General features: G+C 37.9%; 1 protein-coding gene across 1 annotated transcript in view; it reads right to left on the bottom strand.

Moving 5' to 3' along the window:
• Window positions 1–22465, bottom strand: part of INPP5A (inositol polyphosphate-5-phosphatase A) — a 278978-nt gene that overhangs the window by 44897 nt on the left and 211616 nt on the right. The window contains exons 8-9 of the mRNA XM_065407974.1: window positions 8333–8428; window positions 7691–7765 (exon numbers count right to left, since the gene is read on the bottom strand). Coding sequence (XP_065264046.1) covers window positions 7691–7765; window positions 8333–8428 — 171 coding nt within the window. The remainder of the gene's footprint in view (window positions 1–7690; window positions 7766–8332; window positions 8429–22465) is intronic.

Genomic DNA, 22465 nt, shown 5'->3' with positions numbered 1-22465 from the left:
CTGGCTATTCCTTATCACCCTATTTTCTTCTAGGTGTTTATAAACTGATTATTTAATAATTTGTTACAGTATCATTCCAGGAATCGAAGTTAGGCTGACTAGTCTGTAATTCTCCAGGTCTTCTTTGTCTCCCCTTTTAAAGATAAGTTCTATGTATGTCCTGCTCTGGTCCTTTGGGACCTCACTTCTACTCCATGAGTTTACCTGTAGGAAAAGGGTTTTGAGGGGAACTGCCACTTATGGAGCTTTCCTAAGGTTATGCCATGGGAGGGTTGTGTGTGCAGGAGGCCAGGGTCATCTGCATGGCAGCTCCATGTGTCTGCACTGGCTCTGGGGCTCTCTCCCTGGCTCCTCTGGAAGTTCCCCCAATGTGAAAAGGGCTGGGGAAGTGTGACAGTAACCTTAGGGTGTATTAACTGTCTGCAAGCTTCTCTGCTGTTGTCCTGTCTCTCTTATCAAGCTTGTCTCTCTTATCAATAGAAGTTGGCCCAATAAAAGATATTATCTCACCTACTTTGTCTCTCTAATATCCTGGAACTGACACAGCTACAACTACACTACATACATAGATTTTTAGAGTAATTTCTATAGAGCTCTATTGGTTGCATCCTTTTAAAATTCTATAATACTCTTCCATAAGGATCTTGGCACCATTTCTCCTTATCTACTTCCCCACATTCCCCCTCCTCAGATGCACATCGCTGCCCTCCCCTGAGAGTGCTTTGTAAGGTCCAGCCTGAGGTTGGAATAAATGGTGCCACAGAAGTGGATGACACCTCTCTGTATGAGATGGGAGACTACATACAGCATAGTGCAGAGGAATGTGCTTATGGCTCAGCAATATGGTCCTAGTTCAGGAAAGCACCTCTATTCAGGAAAACACTGAAGTATGTACTTAACTCCAAATGTGCGCTCAAGTGTTTTCCTGATTCAGGGCCTATGAGCAACCTCTATCCCTGCTATTGGACTCCTGAGCCATCTCAGGACCTATATGTAAATCTGTGGTAGAGATCATCCTCAAATCAAGGGATCAATGATGATGTTGATCCCTGCTGTGAACTGAGCACTGATGAGTGTGGGGGAAAGTGGGAAGGACATGGGGTTAGAACCGTTAGCGTCAGGGTGTGGCCACAGTATAAGTACGAGGACACTTTGATGAATGCAAATTACGTATGTCGCAGGATTTTCAGTTATTCTTAATGCCAGCCATGAGTAATGGTTTATTCAAGTGTGCTTAAGAGCTACTGCACAAGAAATTGAGAGCAGGGGCAGCATGAGGGCCAGCCACTGACAGAAATGCTTCGGAAAGATTCACATGATACATTAACCCTCCCTAGCAGCCATTCAGTACCTCATGATGTATACTAGACACTGTTTTTCCTGGTCCTCCAGCCTGTACACACACTTCTCTATTGGATTGTAGGTAACACGCACTATGCCCAGCAATGTACTGCTTGCTAGCTCAAAACGGCTGTTAATACCCTGATCTACATCAGATAGGATCCACTCCTCATTTTATTTTGGGATATGTTCAGAAGAAAGTGCTTCATTTCAGAACTTGAATTTTGGCACGGCCTTTAAGTAGTTCTCAAGAAGGAACTTTAAATTCTCCCTTCCCAGATCTCTGAGTTCAGGGTTAAACAAAAAATAGTCCAAGGTATTCTAAAATGCAGCCTGGCCACTTGCATCTTTTAAACAGAGGCACAAAACACAAAGACTACAGGACCCATCATTCAATGCTCCATCTTCATTTCAGCAGAGCCACTACAAAGGGGTCAGTATTATCTGCTCCACTGTATACAAACTAGGTGAGAGTTCAGGTTTTTGGGCCAAGTTTGAATGTCCCTATTCTAACTCCTAAAGAAGTCTACTCAAAAGTGTATATCCCTTACTCTAGGTAGCTGCTGTTGAATAAAAAATTATTACACTAATATTGCAATCTTTCCAAATCAGGCTCAGAGTCAAAATGAACATTTTTGTGCTTAGCTTGATCTTAATAAGGTCCTCATCCTGTAACTGACTCTATAGATCCCTGTGCCTACATGGAGCCCCTTGATTTCAAGGGTCTGATCCTGTAAAACCTTACTTCCATGAATAGCTCTTACAAGGCTATTTGCTGGAACAGACACTTAGATTATTTATATTGTTAACACTTGTGACGGCAATTCAATTGCACTGTATTTATACATACACAGTATATCCTATTATATATGCATACACAAAATACAAGTCTGAAGAGAAATGAACTTTTAGAAAAAAAATTATAAGTAGGATATTCCTAATTAAAGTTTGATAGATTTACTGTACATGTCTATTAATTTTTAAATGTCTCTGGTAATAAAATACAACATGAATTTAGGAAATTAGCACTGTGGAATGTACTGTGCTGTACATGCGGATTTGGGGATTGCAATTTGATACAGGCATAAAAATGTAGGAATTATATACATTACTTACGGGAATCTAAAAAAAATACACAGTAGCTGAACAAAGACTTTGGTCCAGATTCTGCAGTCTTTAGTCAGGCAACTTTCCCATTGTTGTTAATGAGAATTTTATCTAAGGACTACAGTACTGGGCTTTCGGGGTAATTGGGTATACACAAATGTGCTACAGAATACAGTGTTATCTAATATGCAGTTCAGTTTAAAAAAATTACCTGGACATCAAAATATGTCAGTTGGATTAAATTGACTATGTGCCAGAGTTCAGACTTCAAATATGGACACAAGGGTTTCCCTCATTTGACTATATTAATCCAAGGACAGATGGAATGCTTTAGAACAGTATTCGACACTGCTGCATGTACACATGGACTGGTTTTGATTCTTACATGTAGTAGAGAGAAAAGCACAGTGGAGCAAAGAATCATTAGGCACTATTGGTAATTTCGTGACCCTGGAGTGTTCAGAGCAATTATACAAGAGAATAATCAACGAATGTGGAACACCAGTCTTGTACTGATGTGACACCCTGGTATATTGTAGAAAGAGACATATTTTAATTGTATAACCCAGCTTCCCAAACATTTACTGACTTGACATTTGTTAGTGGAACGTATTGGTCAGATCATTAGATTTCCTCCCTGCATTGTCCCCATTTCGGACTTTTAGAACCCACCCCACTGCACACTGACTGAGTATTGAATTGAGCTAACAAAAATCCAAGCAGGTGAATAGTGTTTTCAAGTGAAGGAGGGCTGCATTATGTCATTTTCTCATTTATATTATGTGAAAAACAGTCACCTCAGAGTACAGCTTTAAATTAAGAAGATTGCTATGACAGATTCAGGTGTATAGGTTCCCCTCTCCCCCAGTCCTTGGCAACTGTGATCCTGAGCAATCAATTTCCTTTCTCTATCTTAATTTGCCCCTTATACATCATATTCAAGATTTTATCTGGACAGGGGCTAGGTGGCTCAGTGGATAAACCTCTGCCTTTTCACCTCTGGGATCATGGTTCAAGTCAAATCCTGATGAAATGCGTTTGATCGTCCTAATCTAGTTCTTAGTGGACAGCATTCCCATTATCTTTAAAAGGGTCAGAGCCAAGGCCATTGGGAAGAGTGCATTGTGCTATATCTTGTCTGTTGATTAATACATTTTCAGTGATGCCAGTTCCTTAACTTCATGAGCACACATATTCACACAAAAAAGCTGAATAAAGGTCCCTAGTGGATTAAACTTCTCTCTCTTTCCCTCTCACACTCACAAATCCTTTTAGGTTTCCCTGGAAATATTTAAAAAAATCAGCAATTGCTGATCATTTTGAAAAGATTAACATCTGCATTAAGAAAAAAAATCTCAAATTAATTAGCTCAATAATTACTTTAAATCCTTGTCTGACATACGGAGAACACAATCATGAGAATTTATAACTAGAACCATTTTTATAACACATTCTAGTTCTCTTCTCTTATGTACGTTAGTTAATCTAAAAAGACTTTTGGATCGAAGGGATTAAGCCCCAAGAAAGATATCTTTTGTTGTATACAAGACAGGAGGCCAGATAGCTAGATGAAGTACTTGTTATAGGAATTTATTCTCCATTCTCTGGAAACTGTTATTTGGGATCTGCTGGAAGAAGTGGGTATTTGACAGTCGATGTGAACAAAAGAAAACAAAAACAACACAGCCATAGCCTTCATTTTGTCTTATCCCATCAAAAAGGTACAGTAAGAAGAAATATATAAACATTTCCCTTTCATGGTGTCTGATGGCCAAAGGTTATTGGGCTTTTCCTTGACCTAGAGAAGGGAGTCAGCAGATCTGCTGCCACAGACTGCTGCATGAAACATGTGAAAGCATTTGAAAAGTGGCAGGGCAGAAATAATGTTACGCCACCTGGAAATCCTAAAATCAGCTGGGGTCTGTTTTGGACCCAAACACAAATGCTGGGAAGAACAATTCCGTATGAATCATTCAACTGGCCTAGGATCACCAGACTGCATTGCACTCTGGTCCTATCCCTACCTGCCCCTAGCGTGCCCCTGATGTATCTGTGATGCAGGAAGTAGACAGTGTAAAGGCAGCCAAGGATTCCCCCAAGCTGCAGCGGTCTTCAGCTGTCTGCCTACGGCAGCCTTAAATCTCCTTTGTGCCTCTGGAGTAGTGCAAAGATGACTTATCTCTAGGAAGGATTGAGTCCTAGGTCCCAAAAGAACAGAGTAGACAGAGGAAGAAGCACAGACAGTCTTTTCATGAAGATGCAGCAAGAAAGGAGGACAAATGTTATACCCATATAGTCATAACACAGTTTCTACAAGCAGTACACGAGATAGCTCAACGACATCAACAAAAGCCTGAAGTCAATGGCCAAACTATCCTCTAGCTGCAGTGGAAGCAGGATCCGCCTCAAAGCTGTTAGGATAATGAGTTGATTGAAAACTCCTATAGTACAGTAATGGTCAAATTCATGAGGACAAAATATGATTTTCCTGCTGATATAGTCCATGAATATAGTTTATGTGAGATATATGAATATATGAACCATTTTTCATTTTTGAGAGTGGTTATAGATTATAAAATATTTTTAATGATTTAATCATTCTCCTACAGTCATTAATAGTTTTTACATTCCTGCTATATATTTATTTAATTGGCTACTGAACTGGCAGCATTTAATTAATGGTTCCTTTGCACAAATCAATAACAATTATGATTTTTTCTGGTTAAATAATTAATTATCCTTGAATTGTTTTTCTTTCCAACGTTTTTCAAGTTAACAGGAAATTCTTGAACATGAGCTATCTTGTAGCAAATAATTAGTTATATCCTGAATTAGTTAGTACAAATTATTTTAAGTAGTTTGAAAATATTTGGAAAAAGTGTGGATTTATTTAAAACACTCTGAATTATGACATTCACCCGAAGATATGATAATATGATATTGTTTATGCCTATCATTGTAAAACTGGCAAATCCAAATGTACAGCTAAGGTGGCTGACTTTTCCACACATAATAGTGCAATGCCAGGAACGTTGGACCTGATTGTAGATCCTGCTCCAGTGGTGCAGAGAGGTCATGAAACTGGCTTAATGAGCCAGCTGAGGATTTCCCCCACAGTGTAAGCCCTCTGCTATTTGGGTGCTTTGGGAGCATAACCAGAAAGGGAGAGTGGCCGGAACACCACAGAACTCTAACAATCCTCAGCTAGTGTAGTGTCCCCTGGGAGGCTCTTACTCGCTGGCACAAGTTAGAATAGCCCTGAGGCTTCTCAGACTTGTTCTTGGAGCTGAACTGGTCCCAGGCCAGCCTCTGGATCAGGAGGACATACAGGTATTGTACAGGAGAACTTGGCTGGACCTGAGGACCAGTGTTTCTAAGCTCTTCTATCTCAAAGATACTACTTTTAGATGCCCACTTAAACTCACTATGTTTGGGAATTAATGTGACAATCAGAGCCAAGTTCAGCCTCATGTGAGTCATGCATTCCATCCTTCCCATTATTTTCTTTGTAACACTCACCACTGTAGCACATAGACACTGTAGCTCCATTGTAGTCAATGGAGTTATACCAGAGTTGAACTGGGTCCTTGAAGTACATTACAACGCTAAGGTAGATTTCACTTGATGTTCTATGATAATTTTGCATTAGTTAGAGATTTGACATGAATTTTCTCTTTTCTATCTTACTATATACCTTAGTAAAGTTGCTATCTGCATTGATCTTTTAAAAACAGAATGATATAGAGGGGTCTTCACTTATTCATTGTACATGCCATTTTGTGGAGGAAACAGGGACAGTTGCTGAAGTTTGGAAAATATTAGACCTGAAATATTTCAGACTGGAAGCGACAGTATTTCTGCTGAACTGATAATTTGTATCTGTTTTAGATTTTTCATAAACATGATAACCATTTCTACATCTATCTTAAGAATTCTTTTTGTTGATTAAAGTGTAAAAAAGACGGAATAACTGTGTGTGGACAATGATAAAGTAGGCTGTTTATAATAAATATTTGTCATGTCTTGTCACATCTGCACAAATTCCACTGTTACTGAAGAGACACCACACTGATAAAAAAGAGCTCAGAAAATCAATGGATCTTGAGCTAAAGCAGTTGCTAAACACACAGAAAACATCTTTATCCAACAGCCATAGTGCTGTGAAAATTCCCAAGCCTTGCATCGGTATAGCTAAGGAAAATTTAATCTTCCCAAATACTCATCAGGGCACTCCATCCTGCAGACCTGACAGCCCCACTTATAATTAATTATACAATTTCGATGGGAATATCGACTAAACAAAGCTATAAATCATAGAAAAAGTCAATAGGCATGGACACATTCAATCATGTCCCGACCAATGATTACTACTCTTAAAATACAATAATTATTTTCAGGAGCCAGCTTGAATTAAATTTCTGTCAGGCTGGTACAAGACCGCTGGTTGATGAAGGATGCGATGGATTTTTTTGGTTGAATTCGGTATAGGAACATTTATCCTTTTAGATAGGTAGTTTGTTTTTAGTGATCATGGTGCTGCGTGTTTAACTAGACCATGAAGATTAGATTATCTCCAATGGCTCATTATATCGTTTATCTTTTTCCTTCCATGCTTGATCTGGAAGATTTCCTGCTTCTTGGTGTGTGAACGAAATGGCAGCTGATTTTGAAATGTAATATGTTAAAGTATCATGTCTGCATATGAGTTTGCATACAAGTATGTGTGTATGGGCATGTGGTTCATGTATGGGAAATCGTCCAAACTGTCATTTGAAATGCCACTGGTATATTATGAATTGCAATAAAGAGGAGTGACTTTGTTCAGCAGATAAAGCTGTACTGAAAGAAGAATAAAATTATAAGCTTTCAAGTTGATATTAAAAAAGTTAAGAGAAATAAAACAGATAAATGTAGAGGGACAAGTTCTCATTTCTCTTGTTTATCTGTCAAATGGAATTGGAAATGGTACGGAATTTTTAGTGAGATAATATAAAGAAAGGCTCTGTCAAAGCACAGATTGGACCAAATGTTCCAAAACGAGAAAAATATCGGTATGTGAAGATAGTCAATATCAATTTTCCATCCACCGTAATATATTTAGACCTCAAAAAAGGTAACTTACCCATGGTTTTTTGAGCTATTTTGTCCAAGTGGGTCCCACTTCCAATCTCATGTGCCCACCATAAATGTAGTAATGTAAAAAACTACTTATTTTTAAAATGTTGCATAGCCACAAACTTACCGCAGTGCCATTGTTGTCTCTAAAAACATCTTGATTAAAATAGTCAAAGAGCTTCTTTTCTAACTGTAACATAACCTGAGAAAGTAAAGCAGAAAAAAAAAAATCAGGGAAGAACTTCTGGCCTAAGTGGTCATATGAGTTAGGCAGTCAGTCATTCTCAACTATATAACTTCAGCCCTTTAAAAATCAAGTAAATTTCTAGATCGCTAAATCTCTCTCCTTATCAGTCAGTCCATTTGGTTCACTGGCAAACAGCTAACAAGATTAAACAAACAGTTCTGAAGAGTGTGGACATCTATATTCTCCCCCTAAATGATGATGTGTAAGTCTAATTTTTGCAGGGCTACGTAAAGTGCCTGTCAGGAAAGAATACAACCTACCAAAAACTCACTTGCATCACAAATCATACAATAATTCACACCTAAGAGCTCAATCTTGCAAGATGATGCTCATCACCCTAAAGGATCAGGTGCTAAGTTATCTTAGCCTACATTTTGTAACTAAATTTTTGGAGCTAAATTCATCCCTGATAAGTGACTTCCAGAAATTACAGCCAGAGACAAATTTTGCCTTTGATGTTTGCAAATCTGAAAAGGAGATGTTCAACAATCTTCTCTGATATGTCTGTATTCGGTTACATACCTTTCGGTCATTATCAGATTCACGGAATATTAGCTTGACTACTTCATTGGTGTCAGCTGCTCGGATAGTCTGCATTGTAGCCTTTGTACAAAGTGTCTAATAAAAAAGAAAGCAAGAGAGAGATAGTTTTATCAGAAAGATGAACCCCCATTTTGTAGCCTTCTCAATCAATAAACATTAAGGGCTTGATCCAATGCTCAGTGAAAAGTGTGTTTTTGCTGAAAGTCAATTTTAAATACAAAACACAATTAATTTAATGTATCTCCATTCATTAAAAATCTAACTAATGAGCTACATTAATGTTCTGACACAAACTGACAAAACCAAGAAAATTCTTTCTGAAAGCAAACATTAACTTCTTAACTCATTGTACTGTGCATTTTTACTTTAAAAGGTTTGACCGTATTACATGATCCCACTTCACACATTACTTGTGACCATCCTCAACAGCCATTCCTGCTAGCTCAGCAGCCCCCCAAATTTTGTTTCTTCACATACCACTTCCTTAAAAAATTGTAAAGTGAATTGATGGAACTTCAAGCTCATATACAAACAGTAATACATGTAGCAATTTAAGAACCCCCGACAATCTATTGTAAAAGTTTCATGCTCAAATGTGGTTTCAATCTATAAACATAAACCAACAAAACTTTTATAACTTTGCAATTGGCTGCAGGGGCTAAGTCTATTGGAGAAGCAAATCCTCTTGTATGACCACCCTTCCCAACAAGTGACGGCACTGTACTCCTAAATATTTTGTGGGTCTCAGGGCTTTGGGATAAAATATATTGTAATTTAACACTTATCTAGGTTCAACAGTATGAATTCCAGACAGAGTGTCATATTTGTCTTTGATTTCTCGTCCATTTGTCTGGTTATAGACTAGCTTTAATGTTATAGAACGCTTTGTATTAATTAGCTTTAGGTATGCCTATTGTGAAAGGGACTTCTCTGTTGCATTCAATTACAGATGGAAATCTGGAGGATTCAGCAAAGCACTTAAACATATGCTTAAATTTAAGCATATGCTTAAGCTCTATTGAAGTTAAGCAAATGGGTAAGTGCTTTGATAAACAGGACAGACTGCTGAATTTGGGCCCAGATATGATGCAGGGTTAGGAGAACTGACGGGAAATGTCTTCTTGCATAGAGATTTATTTTGTTAGCGCTTCCTAACTGAATAGTGCACAAGACAGGAATTAAAGTAAGAACAAAGAAAGTGGGGATTTACTTGCAGTGCATTTTTATTCTTTTTCATGCTGGCCAGAAAACTCGTTTTGGTTTTGCATAATATTTAATAATAAAATAAATATTTTCTGCTTCTATAGTTACTAAGGCTCCTATATCTGAGGCTCTAAAAGCATTTTACAATCCTTAGTGAATGTATTCTCATAATACCCCTGTGAGTTACAAATCTATCATTATCCCATTTTACAGATGGGGAAACTGAAGCTAAAACCAAATTCAGATGTGGCATAACATCTGTTTAAGCCACATAGGAATCTGATATAAACAGGATTTCACCAATATCAGAACAGAATTTGCCTCTTATTATCTTGGCCAAAGTCACCTGGAAAGTCTCTAGCAGAGTCTGAAATAGAATCCAGTTTATCTTTAGCCACAAAACCATCAATTCCATTTATCATTTTACTTTTTGCTTCTTTCCTTCCTGAAAAAATACATATGTTGGACTTATTTTAGAAATGCACTGTGTATCAGAAAGACTGTAATGGGATTTTTAGCATATTTGCAAAAACACTTATTCATTTATTTTTAAGAAGATGCTGAACATCTGCAGTGACTGCTCTTCTCAACAAATGTACTTCCTAACAAAAATAACCAAACACATCCTTGAATATCTAAAGATTTATTTATTTATTTTTACTCTTTATAAAGCACCTAGCACAACGAGGTCATGATCTTTGACTGGAGCCCTTACATGCTACCATAATACTGATAAATAATAATAATAACAAGCCATAAAAATTCATTTTTAAAGGATGACGACTTCTGAGTGTATCACAAGAAAAATATAGCACAAATAAATCTGATCTTTCTCTTCAGTCCTATGAACTTAAACATTGCTAATTGATTTCCCCTTCTCATTTTGCTAAAAATATTTCCTCCTGAACTTCTTCCTCTGGATATTAATTTTTCACCCTTCATAAATGTTACTACACTAAATTATAAATCCCTGGCAAGAGGGACTCATAATGCAAATTCTGGCACAATCATTATCTAGAGCAGCACAAACACTGCTGTTGGAATGTTTGAAAAACACAAATCTCACTAGAGGAAAAAAAATCTGTGCTTATATTAACACAAAATACCCTCGAAAATGGTGTTTGTGGTCACAATTTTTCAGACCATTTTTGTTCAGTGGATCAGGCTTCTGCGAACACAGGGAAGAAGTTATAACTAAACTGGTAAAGGTCATGCTGAGAGGACGGTGAAAGAGTGGCATGCCAAATCCTTCGGGGAGCTGCAGTTTTGATTTCATTTAATTTTTTAACATAGACCTAATCACTTTTTCCACACATCACCACAATTTACCTTAGATCCCATTTTGTCTCTTTTGACAAGTAATTAACATTTTGCCATCTGTGTCTGTATGCAGTTACCAATGAGGTAATCCAACAGTGAGCCATTCCCAAAGTGCACTCCCTCTGATACCAGCCATTGAAATTCAAAGCACAGATTAGCTAATCGGGTCAAGCCCAAAAAAATAGCCCTTTGGACTCATGTGTCACAAATCAGTCTGGTCGCCTTTAAACAGCGCACCAGATTAGAACAAGCACCCGAACAAACCAAAGCGGAAAACCCGCCGCTCTCTAAAGCTGGTTTCTAAAGCCCTAACAAATCGCTCCATCTTTCACTCATTTAAACTTTCCAAATGAGGGTCAATATGGTCCCCTAGCATCCAAATGCTAATGCGCTTAAGTGCGCTTAAGCAGCTTTCCGGAGTGAATGGGCCAAAGAAGGGCTCAAAAAGACAAGGCAGAGTTACTGTCACTGTCAAAAAGTCATTGTAGCCACCCCCAGAGTGGTTGCAATTCAAGAAATTCATGATTTCTGTCTCTTAAAGGCATCTGCTTGAGAACATTTTTTTCTGAGCTGCTTTATCTCACAACTTCAGGCTGCTCTAAAAGAATAAAAATCTGATCGACTCTTGAGAACCAATAAAGAGAAAGGACCCACATACCTTATTGCTTTCAAATTTCACACACACAAAAAGTTACCTTATTTGCAAACAAAAAGTGATTGGGCAAAGGTTCATTTCTTATACAAGCTGGAGCATTCCTTTTTCCCTCTCCTTTCAATTTCTACAAAGTCGTAGTCACCCAAGCAGAAAACTTTCAGGAACATGTGCCTTTTTAGCCAAGTCTACTTATGAAGGGATTTTTTGTTGTGGTTAAAAAAATCAAAATGCTATGAAAACATGCTGTTTTTTCCAATGTTCTACGGTTCTTTAAAGGCATCTTTTTAGATGATGGGAAACCAGATAGCAAAAAGCCTCTATCCAGTTTTCTTCTTTTTCTTCTTTAATTTCAGGCACTTGTTTTTCTTTTGCAAGTTAAATATTGCTACAGTGCTTGCAGGAGAGTTGCCACTCAGTCTTCATCCTTTAGCTAGGATACAGACATACCTTATTCCAATTTTACTTGGATTATCCACACAGGTAGACTCCTGTAGGTTCTTCAAAGTAACATATAAAAAAATACTTGTGACATTCATCTATATAGAGTTGTAAAACACAGCTATAACTTTTCTGATGTAATCAATTTACTCAGAATTTACTATATTTTACCACTATGCAAAGTTATAAAGTTACTTCTGTATGCCATTGCTCTGCAGTCTTCAGGAAATGAATCTTCTTTTCATTTGCAGAATAAATGCAACCTTTAAAATTCTTCTGCTTAACTTTATAATGCAGTGCATTAAAATATTTTACAGTATTCTGCAGTGCCAAATAAAACTATTCTGTCAGCAACAGAGACACATATGCATATTGAAACATGGCAACCCTTCACTGAATATACAGAAAATACCATAAACCAGTAAATCGTACCATTTTTTCCTCATTAGTGTAACCCTCTGCTGAAAACTGCAATAGTGTTTTCTCATTTATTTTGCAAATTTATTCTCTGGTCACCTTCTAGAGTTCTATGTCAAACTCCGATATGTGATTTGTGTCTTTTATTGCATGCCTGTACTTACTTAAATTAAAAAGATTTTGAAAAAATGCTATGTCCAACACGTATGGATTCAAACTTTCCTATTATCTCTGATGAAGAATCTAAATATGTGTATTACTTTTCCCATGTGATTTAAATAATCTTCTTAGGAAACTTTGTTTTATTACTTATTAATTCTTCTAAAATAAAATAATTGGAACATTTTCAGTGTCTCGTTATAATGAAAAAGTTCCAGCAACAACTGCAACTATAATTCATAATAAGTCTCAGTAATTTCCAAGGAACCTTCATGGGTTTAGCAAAAGTGTTTCTTTTTAGAAGTAGCAAGGCACAGAAGAGAAAAAGGGCTAAGACACTGAACCAAACAACATACCAGTAACCAAATAATCTTTTAAGATGCTAAATTTTATTTCAGTTAAATCTCTTGTAGATTTTGACAGGATGTAAGAGAGATACATAGCTCATCTCAATTAGGAAACATAAATACTTTTAGCCACTTTTCCTGAAACAGCTCTTGAAAAAAAATCTGCCTGACATTTATTGAATTAGGACAACCAAATGCTTTTTTATTATCATAGGAGGCAAATTGTATTTGAAACAATTTGAGAGCTAGAGGACTTGCTACTTCAGGAGTACAGAAACATCTGTCTTGTTCAGGCTGTTTCTGATCTGTGAAGGTCTGATTCTGATCTCACTTATATTGGTGTACATCAGGAGTAATTTCACTGAACTCAGTGGAGTAAAAGAGATCAGATTCAGACCCTGAGTGTTTACTGGAGAAAGCCAGAGTCTGATCTAGCTTTTTTCACCAGTCAGTGATACACAATTAAAACTTTTGGATAGGAGCTTATGTTTAATCAACATTTTAGTGTTTTAATTTTTGTACACACACCATTCTAATAGAAATTTAGGGTTAACCTTTCACTGTGGTGTATAGATATTCAGCCACATAACTTATATGAACATTTATGGAAGTTGCAGCAATAAATGCCCAATGCAAGACAATGAAAATCCACCCTAAAGAATATACTCCTATTTTCAGCTGGACAAAGTGTCCTTGATTCAGGCTAAACTCAACCAGTGTGGGAGGTTGAGGGGTCGGGGAAGAAATAGAAACACCATGAACATTTCAGAGACATGATTAGGTCTAAAATAGTCACAAGGAAAAAATAAATCAAAATCTCTACATTCCAGGGGCCAAAATTCAGCAGTGACATAAATGATGGCCTAATCTGACGGAAAACAAATATGTATGGGCATGTCACAAAGTACTTTAACTTGCCCAGTTTGGGCATTCAGTCAGCATGCGAAATTACTGTCATACTAATTTTATAATCTATCAGGACCATATTCAGACCTGGCATAAGCAGGTACAGCAGCAGCATCCACTGAAGTTTTTGGCCCCATAAGTGTTGGGGATGGTGTGAAGTAAGCTAAAGCAAAGGCTTGCTTTATTTTACACCATCCTGTTAGTTGCTTTTCCTGTTACGTCACCTTCTGTCCCCTTGGTATGTAAGGTATACCTGGTTTGTATATTTTTTGATGCCAAATCAGTGCAAATTACACTGTGCTGCCACTTACATCAATTTTATGACCGATTTACCTCACGGTGCAACTTACAGGACCTTTGATGTCACCACTGAAGTCCTGGCCTACAGACTTCCATGGGATGTGTTGTAGTGTCTCAGAGGGCCTGCTAGTGTATCTAAAGCTTTTAAAGGTTTATTTCAGTTTTAAAGTATCTCTTTGAGCAGCGCCAGTGATGGTAGCTTTTATGCTAAAAATACCCCTTTAAATCTAAATTTAAACTTTGAAAATCTCAAACATGTCTGCTGAGGAGACTTGCTTGGTGCCAGACTAGCAAGATTCCTCTCCATTTCCTTCTATGAATCTCATCGGGGCACAGCTGAGATGACTGGGCTGCATGCTGGGATATGGACTTGCCCCTTACTCCAGTACAACTCTTTATATTACACTCTGCTTCAAACCTATTTGAACATTCTCTTCTTAAGAATCTTTTAGATCACTGTTAATAATACATCACTAAATATGTCCTTGGTTCTTTCTGGACAAATAGGAAGACAAGGTCTTTTCCCCAAGGAACCTGCAATAAACACAGTACAGCGGGCCTGGCCGCCGCTTCCCGCAGCTCCCATTGGCCGGGAACGGTGAACCGCGGCCACTGGGAGCTACGAGCGGCCGTGCAAATGGAAACAAACAGTCTGGTGGCCCGCCAGCGGATTAACCTGATGGGCTGCGTGTGGCCTGCAGGCCGCAGGTTGCCCACTACTGCACTACAGCATGGACAAGGAAGGGTGTAGGGAAGGTAGGCAACATGAAAGCAAAGTAATTAGCACCTGTCTCGATACTTCTAAAGATTTCTGTTTTGTTCATTAAATTTAAAGTGTACATTGTGATGTGAGTTGAGTGACATGATAATGAGCGGAGGTGTGAGGGCAGGGCTGGAGAGTTATTGCTAGAAGACACTTCATATGTGCACAGTACCCATTCGTGGCATTGCCAAATAGTGTTAAAGACAGCTCTGATACGTGAACTTTTCCTACAAGTTAAAGAAAAAGTTAAATGAACTAAACTTACAGATTCAGTACGAGAGAGCATTTAGAAGAAAACCCTTAAACTTAACTGCAGAAACAGGACAATTCAATAGAATGATCATCTTCTATTAGGCTGCAAACAACACTATACACAGATATACACTCTACAAGCCATAGTCAGAAGTGACATAGTTGGGGGACAAGCACTGACATCTACAGTTGACTTGTGGGGGGTCAGGGTCAAGCAAACTTCCATCCCAAAAGAAAAGCAGGAATTGGATAGGACACAGGATAGGTACCTACAACGTCATTTCCTTTCCTCTCACCCAGCCTGCAGAGTAAGCAGGGGAGGGACTGACATCTTCTCTTAAAGACAAAGCAAAGCAGAAGGGACTGAGCCTGACACACTATGTGTTGTGTGTGTGTTACACACACACGCACACGCAGTTTTCATTAGAAGCTATCCCTTTTTCCTTTTTTACACTCTCTCACACACTGGCCCCAAGAATAACAGTTTGAACCTGAAGTTTTGTGTGGCTTTGAAGTTAGGCCACAAAACTCTAAGGAAATTGTCTGGCTGGCAATGTTGCACTAGCTACTTTTAACCACAAGGGGAAGGGTGTAGGACAATGTAAAACACCTTTTATTTTTGTTTGTTGTTTACCCTAGCATTAAGATAGCACTTTTCATCCGCTGACTGGAATAAACTTCACATCACAAAGGAGAGAGAAGTGCAATTCCTTGGACTCACTCTCCTGAGTCACAGCCCTATGCTCTGTCTACTGGACAACACTGCTTCCTCTTGAATTAATGAATTTTTAATAAACAGTGAACTGACTAGAAACAGGAACATCATATCTAGTTTTCTGTCCATATAAAGTTTTCTGAATTGCCAACATGTTAACCAACATTCACTGTGTTAAGAATTATCACTGGCTAATTTTCCAGCTGACTTCTCCAAATAACTTGAACATTAAGTGTTCTATTTTTAAGACACAAACCCTAAAAACTCTACTGCTGTTGTTTTCTGTCTGACACTTCAGCGGCATTCAATTTTGGAATACGCATTCTTCAATTACAGCTATATCATTGGACTTGGAATTGGAGAAATAGTTATAGCTCCCCATCTTAAAATTTAGTTTAGGTCTCTGAAATATTTGGCTTGGGCTTGGTAAGAAAGCAAGTCCTTTTCCAGAAGAGGCCACACAAATAGCTTCCCTTGATCGTTGGATAATACGATATATGAAGGGATTGAAAATGTCTAAAGACCAACAGAAATACAGAAAGCTTGAAGGAGAAACACTTGCGAAATTAAAACCCATATCTGATCAAAGACTCCTGGAAAAAGATTACTGATGCCTGCACAGTTATAGACAATTGAGATCCTACCTAAAGCGTATGGGGAAACTAAAGAATTTTTACACATTTTAACAACCAGGTTATGAGTTTGGATAAAGTTAGCATTGGTTCTTTCTGGACAAATAGAAAGACAAGGTTTAACATTCTGTAAAAATTGTAGGTAAGTAATTTTGCCTTGTTTGTATATGGAACCAATATGCAACTCTGCATATCCCTCCACAGTGAGCAGTTCTCCTTACAACATAAGCTGAACTGGCATTTAGGATGCTGATGCTGTAAGCTGCTTTTTGCCATTCTATGTAATAAATGACTCCAGTTTTGTTTTTTCATTTATCTTGGGGCTCATTTGAGAAAGGTGTAAACTAGTGGACTACGCATGGCACAGGGAGCCAGGAACTGCTAAATTCATCCTAATTCTTACACATACGTCCTCTCTGACCTTGGGTACATTACATAGATCTGCCTGTGTTTTCTCATCTGCAAAATATGGATGATACTTGCTCAAAAAGGTAGTAAAAAGATTAAGTAATGTTTGCAAAGTACTAAGAAAATGGAAAGTATTACACACATAATAAGGATTAAGATACTCGTATCTTCCTCAGTGAAGTCCAAAATGAAGTTACTACTGAGCTCATCCAACTACACCTTCCTGATGAGCCTTATAAGGATTAGTTCCTCCTTTTCCCCACTAACCTGACCTACCACTATGGAAGTTTTAGCAGTAATTATGAACAATTAGAAGCATTCCTGTTGCAGTTAATAAAATGTGCGTAAGTGCTTTCCTGAATTGGCACTGCAGTCAGCTGGAGGAAGGGATTTCCTACTAGAAACCGCAAGGCAGATGAGCACCTACACCTAAAATGAGAATTAGCACAAGGGAAATTAAGTTTATTTACTATAAATAAAATTAACATCCTATGAAGTATATAAATTGATAGGATTGATAAATTGATAGGATACCTTTTTGAAAGTTGGCATGGCACACCAGGTGTTTTTGCTCTTCAAAGTCAGAAAGTGTGCCAAACAATATGATCTGGCAGGCTTTAGGCAGCAAAGTACTCAATTTACCTGTTTGTACAAACTAAAAACAAACATCATAGCCTAAATTTACTCCTGGGATAACCTCACTGATCTCAGTGGAGTCACACCCGGGTAATACTTTACGTTATGTGAGATATCAACTCTTTTGGTTCATCTTTGTTCCTAACATAACAGATAAGAGTAAAAAGATATCTATGTGTTCATCTGTACATTTGAAGAGACTAGTCAAAAAGAGCTCTTAGCCCGACTACAGATTTGTGCTTGTACAATTCCATGACCCTAACTACTTTTTTAATCTTACTACAAATTTACCACAACATCAGATGTCAAGTAGCACCTGAAGGGTGAGGCTAATCCCAGTGACATATGAACAGCAGGACATGACATTTTCCAAACCTATTACCATTAACAGAAATGCTTTACCAAACGAAATGATCCACCACTGCAAGCAGGAAATACATTTCTTGGGGATAGCTTGTGATACGTGGTATGCTCAGGACAAACAGTTTTATTTTCTGTCTCGTTACATGAGTTTCAGAAGTTATGTCGTCCACCTATATTATTTACTACATTGATACTAGCACCAGCTTGGATATTCTGCATATTCCAACAAAATATTTTTCTCTCAACTGTAGCAACATTTTTCCACTACAAGATAAAGGTTTATCATGCTTGTAACTAAAGGCATTTATTTATTTACAAAAAAACTGACAAGGTTGTTTGGCAGAAAGAAATTTTTTTACTTCTAATTGTCAAAAATATGGTTTTTCGAGGACTACATGATACACTGCGAGTTAGTGCACTAAACCATCTACTTCTGGATCCTGTGTTCAAATTATGCCCAGGTAACAAGTGCTAATGGCAGAGCTTTGTGGAATTTAGGGTTTGGGAGCCTTATTATTTTTGTGTTAGCCAAATAATTTTTTGAGTTTAAATTTACATTTTTCAGAAAAGATTCAAATGGGGAAAAAGGAGGATTTCTAGCTTAAAAGGAAGCCGGTGCTATGTGAGATTAGGAATAGAAGAGAGAATGACCCAAAAAGCTAATCTGGCAAAGTAGGTGCCCTAACGTACGTATTATATGTGCTGTATTTATTTTTGCATTAACATTCCCCACCCCCGCTTCTCTTCATCTAGTTTCCCTGAATTTGTTTTTCATTCTGCCCAATCTCCACTCCAGTTCTCACAGGACTTCCTCTCTTCTCCTTCCTCGCCATTCATTCTTTTATTCCATTTTTAAAATAGTAAATGGAATATGAACTCAATAATTATGAATTCAAGTCATACTTTCCAGCCAATGATGTCAGAGTAATTCAGAGTAAGAAAACATGAGCTTGCTCATCCCTAGTCATTGGTGGTATCATCTTAGTGTCCAATTATTAGCATTATAAAAGCTGCCACACAATTTGGTATGATAGCATACTCCACTCAAGAAAGGTTCAGAACTAAGTGTAGGATTATTGCAGGTCAACACCAAGGCACGTTGCTGGAGCTGTGTTTAGATCCTTGCTAAGCAAATTAAACCGAATTCAAGCCAATGCTGAATTCCTAACTTTCATGAGGACTAAACACATTTTTTTAAAAAGTATTTTGGAATAAAAGGAATGAAAAACACCATTTGTAAATAAAATGTAGGTCATATTGTGTATGACAGGTATTTACAAATAAAATGCTGCACAGAGTAGAGGAGAGCAAATCATGGAAAAAGATGCTGTGGGACAAGAGGGGCAACAACATGGAGTGAGAAAGGAGGTTAGGCAGGATGTTTTCCCTATTGACTCTTCTACACCATCTGTAAGTAGCTTTGTTCCCTCCCTCAGAGGACTTCAGTCCATGTAGGAATGAAGGAACTGTAAATGGTGCTTAGAGCAATATTAGGTATCCCTCGATGGTATGTGGGCTCCATCAAGAGCTCTGTCATTGGCCAGGAGTGTATGGCAATACAGCCACTGAGCCCATCATGCTACCATGGGTGAGCAGAGGTAGACAGAGAGAGGAATTTGGAGGAAGAGTATTTTCACACCACCTGACAGGAACACAGTGGGGTTTAACTCAACAATGAATGCAGCTCCCCAGCTTAAACAGTAACATCAGAGATTGCACAGCACTGCTGCCAGAAGATGGAATGACGTGGCACAAATGGAACTCACATACTCCTGTTAATCTTTTTTGATCAGTGTTCTCTACCATGCTATCTGATATGGGAGGGGAACACAGGGCCCAAGTAGGACAAGAAACCAAAAAGCACATTTTTCATAATTTATTAAATGCAGATTAAAAACATTTCACTGATGCAAAACTGGACTCAAACACTGCGAGGTATGCAACATAGGTGCACAGAGAGCTGGGACAAAAAAAATCATGGTTATAGATAGGGGAAATAATGCAGCTTGAAATGTGTTAATGCAACATAATGTTAACATTAACAGCTGGGGACTAGTTGCTGAAGTGCTATTCTGCCTCTATATCTTTAAGTGCTGCTAAATTCATTTGTCACTTGATCGAAAGCCAACAGGCTACAAATCTCCAAGTACCTCTTGTGCTGAATAGTGACAGGAGTATTCTGTTTCACCATAAGAAAACATTTGTGTGCTTCTCTGTTCGAAGACATACATGCCATTTTAACTCATCTGCCTCCCCATTCTCTCCAGACCAGGAGGACAAATTGCCCACTGTGGCTCCCTTTCAGAAGCAGCACAGAGCGCAAAGAATCATGACTGAGCAGAAACACAAGGAACAGGCACATAAAAATTCATCACTTTGGCCTCTTGACCTCTTGCCACTGGGTTTGGCACACCCTGTCTCAAAAACTAGCACCAGGGGAGAACTAAGCAGACTGGCTGAGTGAAATTACTGACAAAAAATATCTTGGACACAGGAAAACCCCACCAGATGCTTCATTGTCTTTGCAGAGAAGTGGTGCTGAAAAAGGGGGTGATCTACCACATGGCATATTGGGTGGAATAAGTAGTGTCATTGTTTCAGAGCAGCTCTGTCACTTTACTGACTGCAATACAAAGAGGTGTAAAGCAAGATTTAATCCTGACTTTTTAGTCAGCAGATTAAAACCAATCATGCCAGATGTCCACAAGACTGTTTAACATACAGAAAGCTTTTTCATACTCTACAAGAAGTGAAAGCTGTAATAACTTCTGTAGTTCCTCAAGAGAGGTCTTTTTCACTTATTTTTAGTAATGGATTTTAAGATGCACAATTAATTTTTACTGTAGCCTTTTCTCTTTTCCCTTTCAAGATAAAACAAAACAAAGCAAATTCTTGCACCCGAGAAAGTCAGGCAGGTACGTCAAAGAGAATTGCTGGCACAGAAATTCTACAGCCTCAAAAAGAATTCACACTTCATCAGACGAAGGCAAATTATCTGCAGGAAAAAAACTGTCAACAAATAAATAAGTATTCCGAATAGAGGTTGAAATGCCCCTCAAAGCTCTTGCTGTAATGATTAATGCATGTTTATCAGTGTACAAATGAATAAAGAAATGCATAGAGCCTGACTTTAGCCTGAAACTGATTATGTAATTGCATGCCTATTTTGTGTGCACGCAGAGCTAGATAGGCACTTATATAGTCACATGTGCAAGTACATCCTCCAGCTTGAGGGTGCGCATGCTTTGCTGCTTGCACTAAGAAGGCATATAATTGTACACATCAAATTTTGGGCTGAAAATTAAATGCATATTATCTGCCATTAATCTACTGGCAGCCTTTTGTTAAATGAGTATATGTAGTTTTCATAAAATACAATGAAAACCTATCACAGACTAAGACAATGGCATTCAGCCCAATCTTACAGTCTTTAGGCAAAATCCCAGGAAGTACTACAGGACTTTATGTGCTTTGGTATGGCATGACATATGTGCACATATATGTGCGTCCAGTTCCTAGCACAATGGGGCCCTGTTCCCTGACTGGGGCCTCTAAACACTACCACAATATTAAACAATAAATACCAATAAATAATATGTATTCACCTAATTGCTACATATTTAGTGTCACCTACAGTACTAGCACTGTCAATTGCTAAATGCTGTGCAGTGTTTTAAAATAAATCTTGTTTTTCTGTTCACAGACAAGGTCTGGTGTGAAAATATACCATACAGGTTCTTAGTCCAGAAAATTATTTTACAGTTTAAAATATTTTTTTCACTTGAAGATGTACAAAATAATCTATGCACAGGTGTACCCCTATTTTGAATGCTTTTTTTGCATTTCTATAACCAAAACATTGCTTTATAAAAAAATTAAATGGCATATCTAGGTTACTCAGCTAAAATCCAGATTATGACCTCTCAGCATTTTTAAAGAAGTGTGAAGAGCTGACTTAACATTTGAAAAGGAGCTACTGAAAAAAATTACCTCCTTAGAGTTAAGTTCCAGTGCTAGACTGCTCAATACAATTCACATCATTCTAGCTTGGAATCATTGCTATAGTAAGATAATGACTGTCTCTGGATTCCTGATCCATCAGTTGCCTATGAAAAACAAACATGAGTTATATATCATGATTGTTTTGTTGTCATGAATTGTACATACCTCTCATCACTAGAGCCCAAAGCAGCACCAGATAATCACAGACCTAATACAGAACCAACTGAATGTACTTTCTTAATTTTGTATCTATTCAATACCTAAATGAATACAGTTATTCTGTCGGATGCTTGAATCTTCTTGGATGATGCTTTAGTAACATTGACATTAATCAGTGGACAGTGGGAATTTTGCTATTGACATGTTTGATTCCTTCTTTTTACTCTGTTAAAGATGTAGCTGTGAGAGAACAAGGTATTAAACTCTATCCAAGTTGGCCACATTGTGCAACTGCAATTGGCTTTTTTCAAATGCATTAATTTAAAATCCTTTGAAAGTAAGGTGCCATATTTAGAATTCAAAAGAAACAAAGGATAAATGTTCAAAGTAGCACACAGGGGCCCTGACACCCAGCTCATGTTTTTACACTATCTCAT

This window comes from Emys orbicularis, chromosome 7 (assembly GCF_028017835.1).
Source record: "Emys orbicularis isolate rEmyOrb1 chromosome 7, rEmyOrb1.hap1, whole genome shotgun sequence".
Taxonomy (NCBI): domain Eukaryota; kingdom Metazoa; phylum Chordata; order Testudines; family Emydidae; genus Emys; species Emys orbicularis.
Note: the sequence above shows the minus strand (reverse complement) of the source record. Positions and strands in the feature narration are given on the sequence as shown.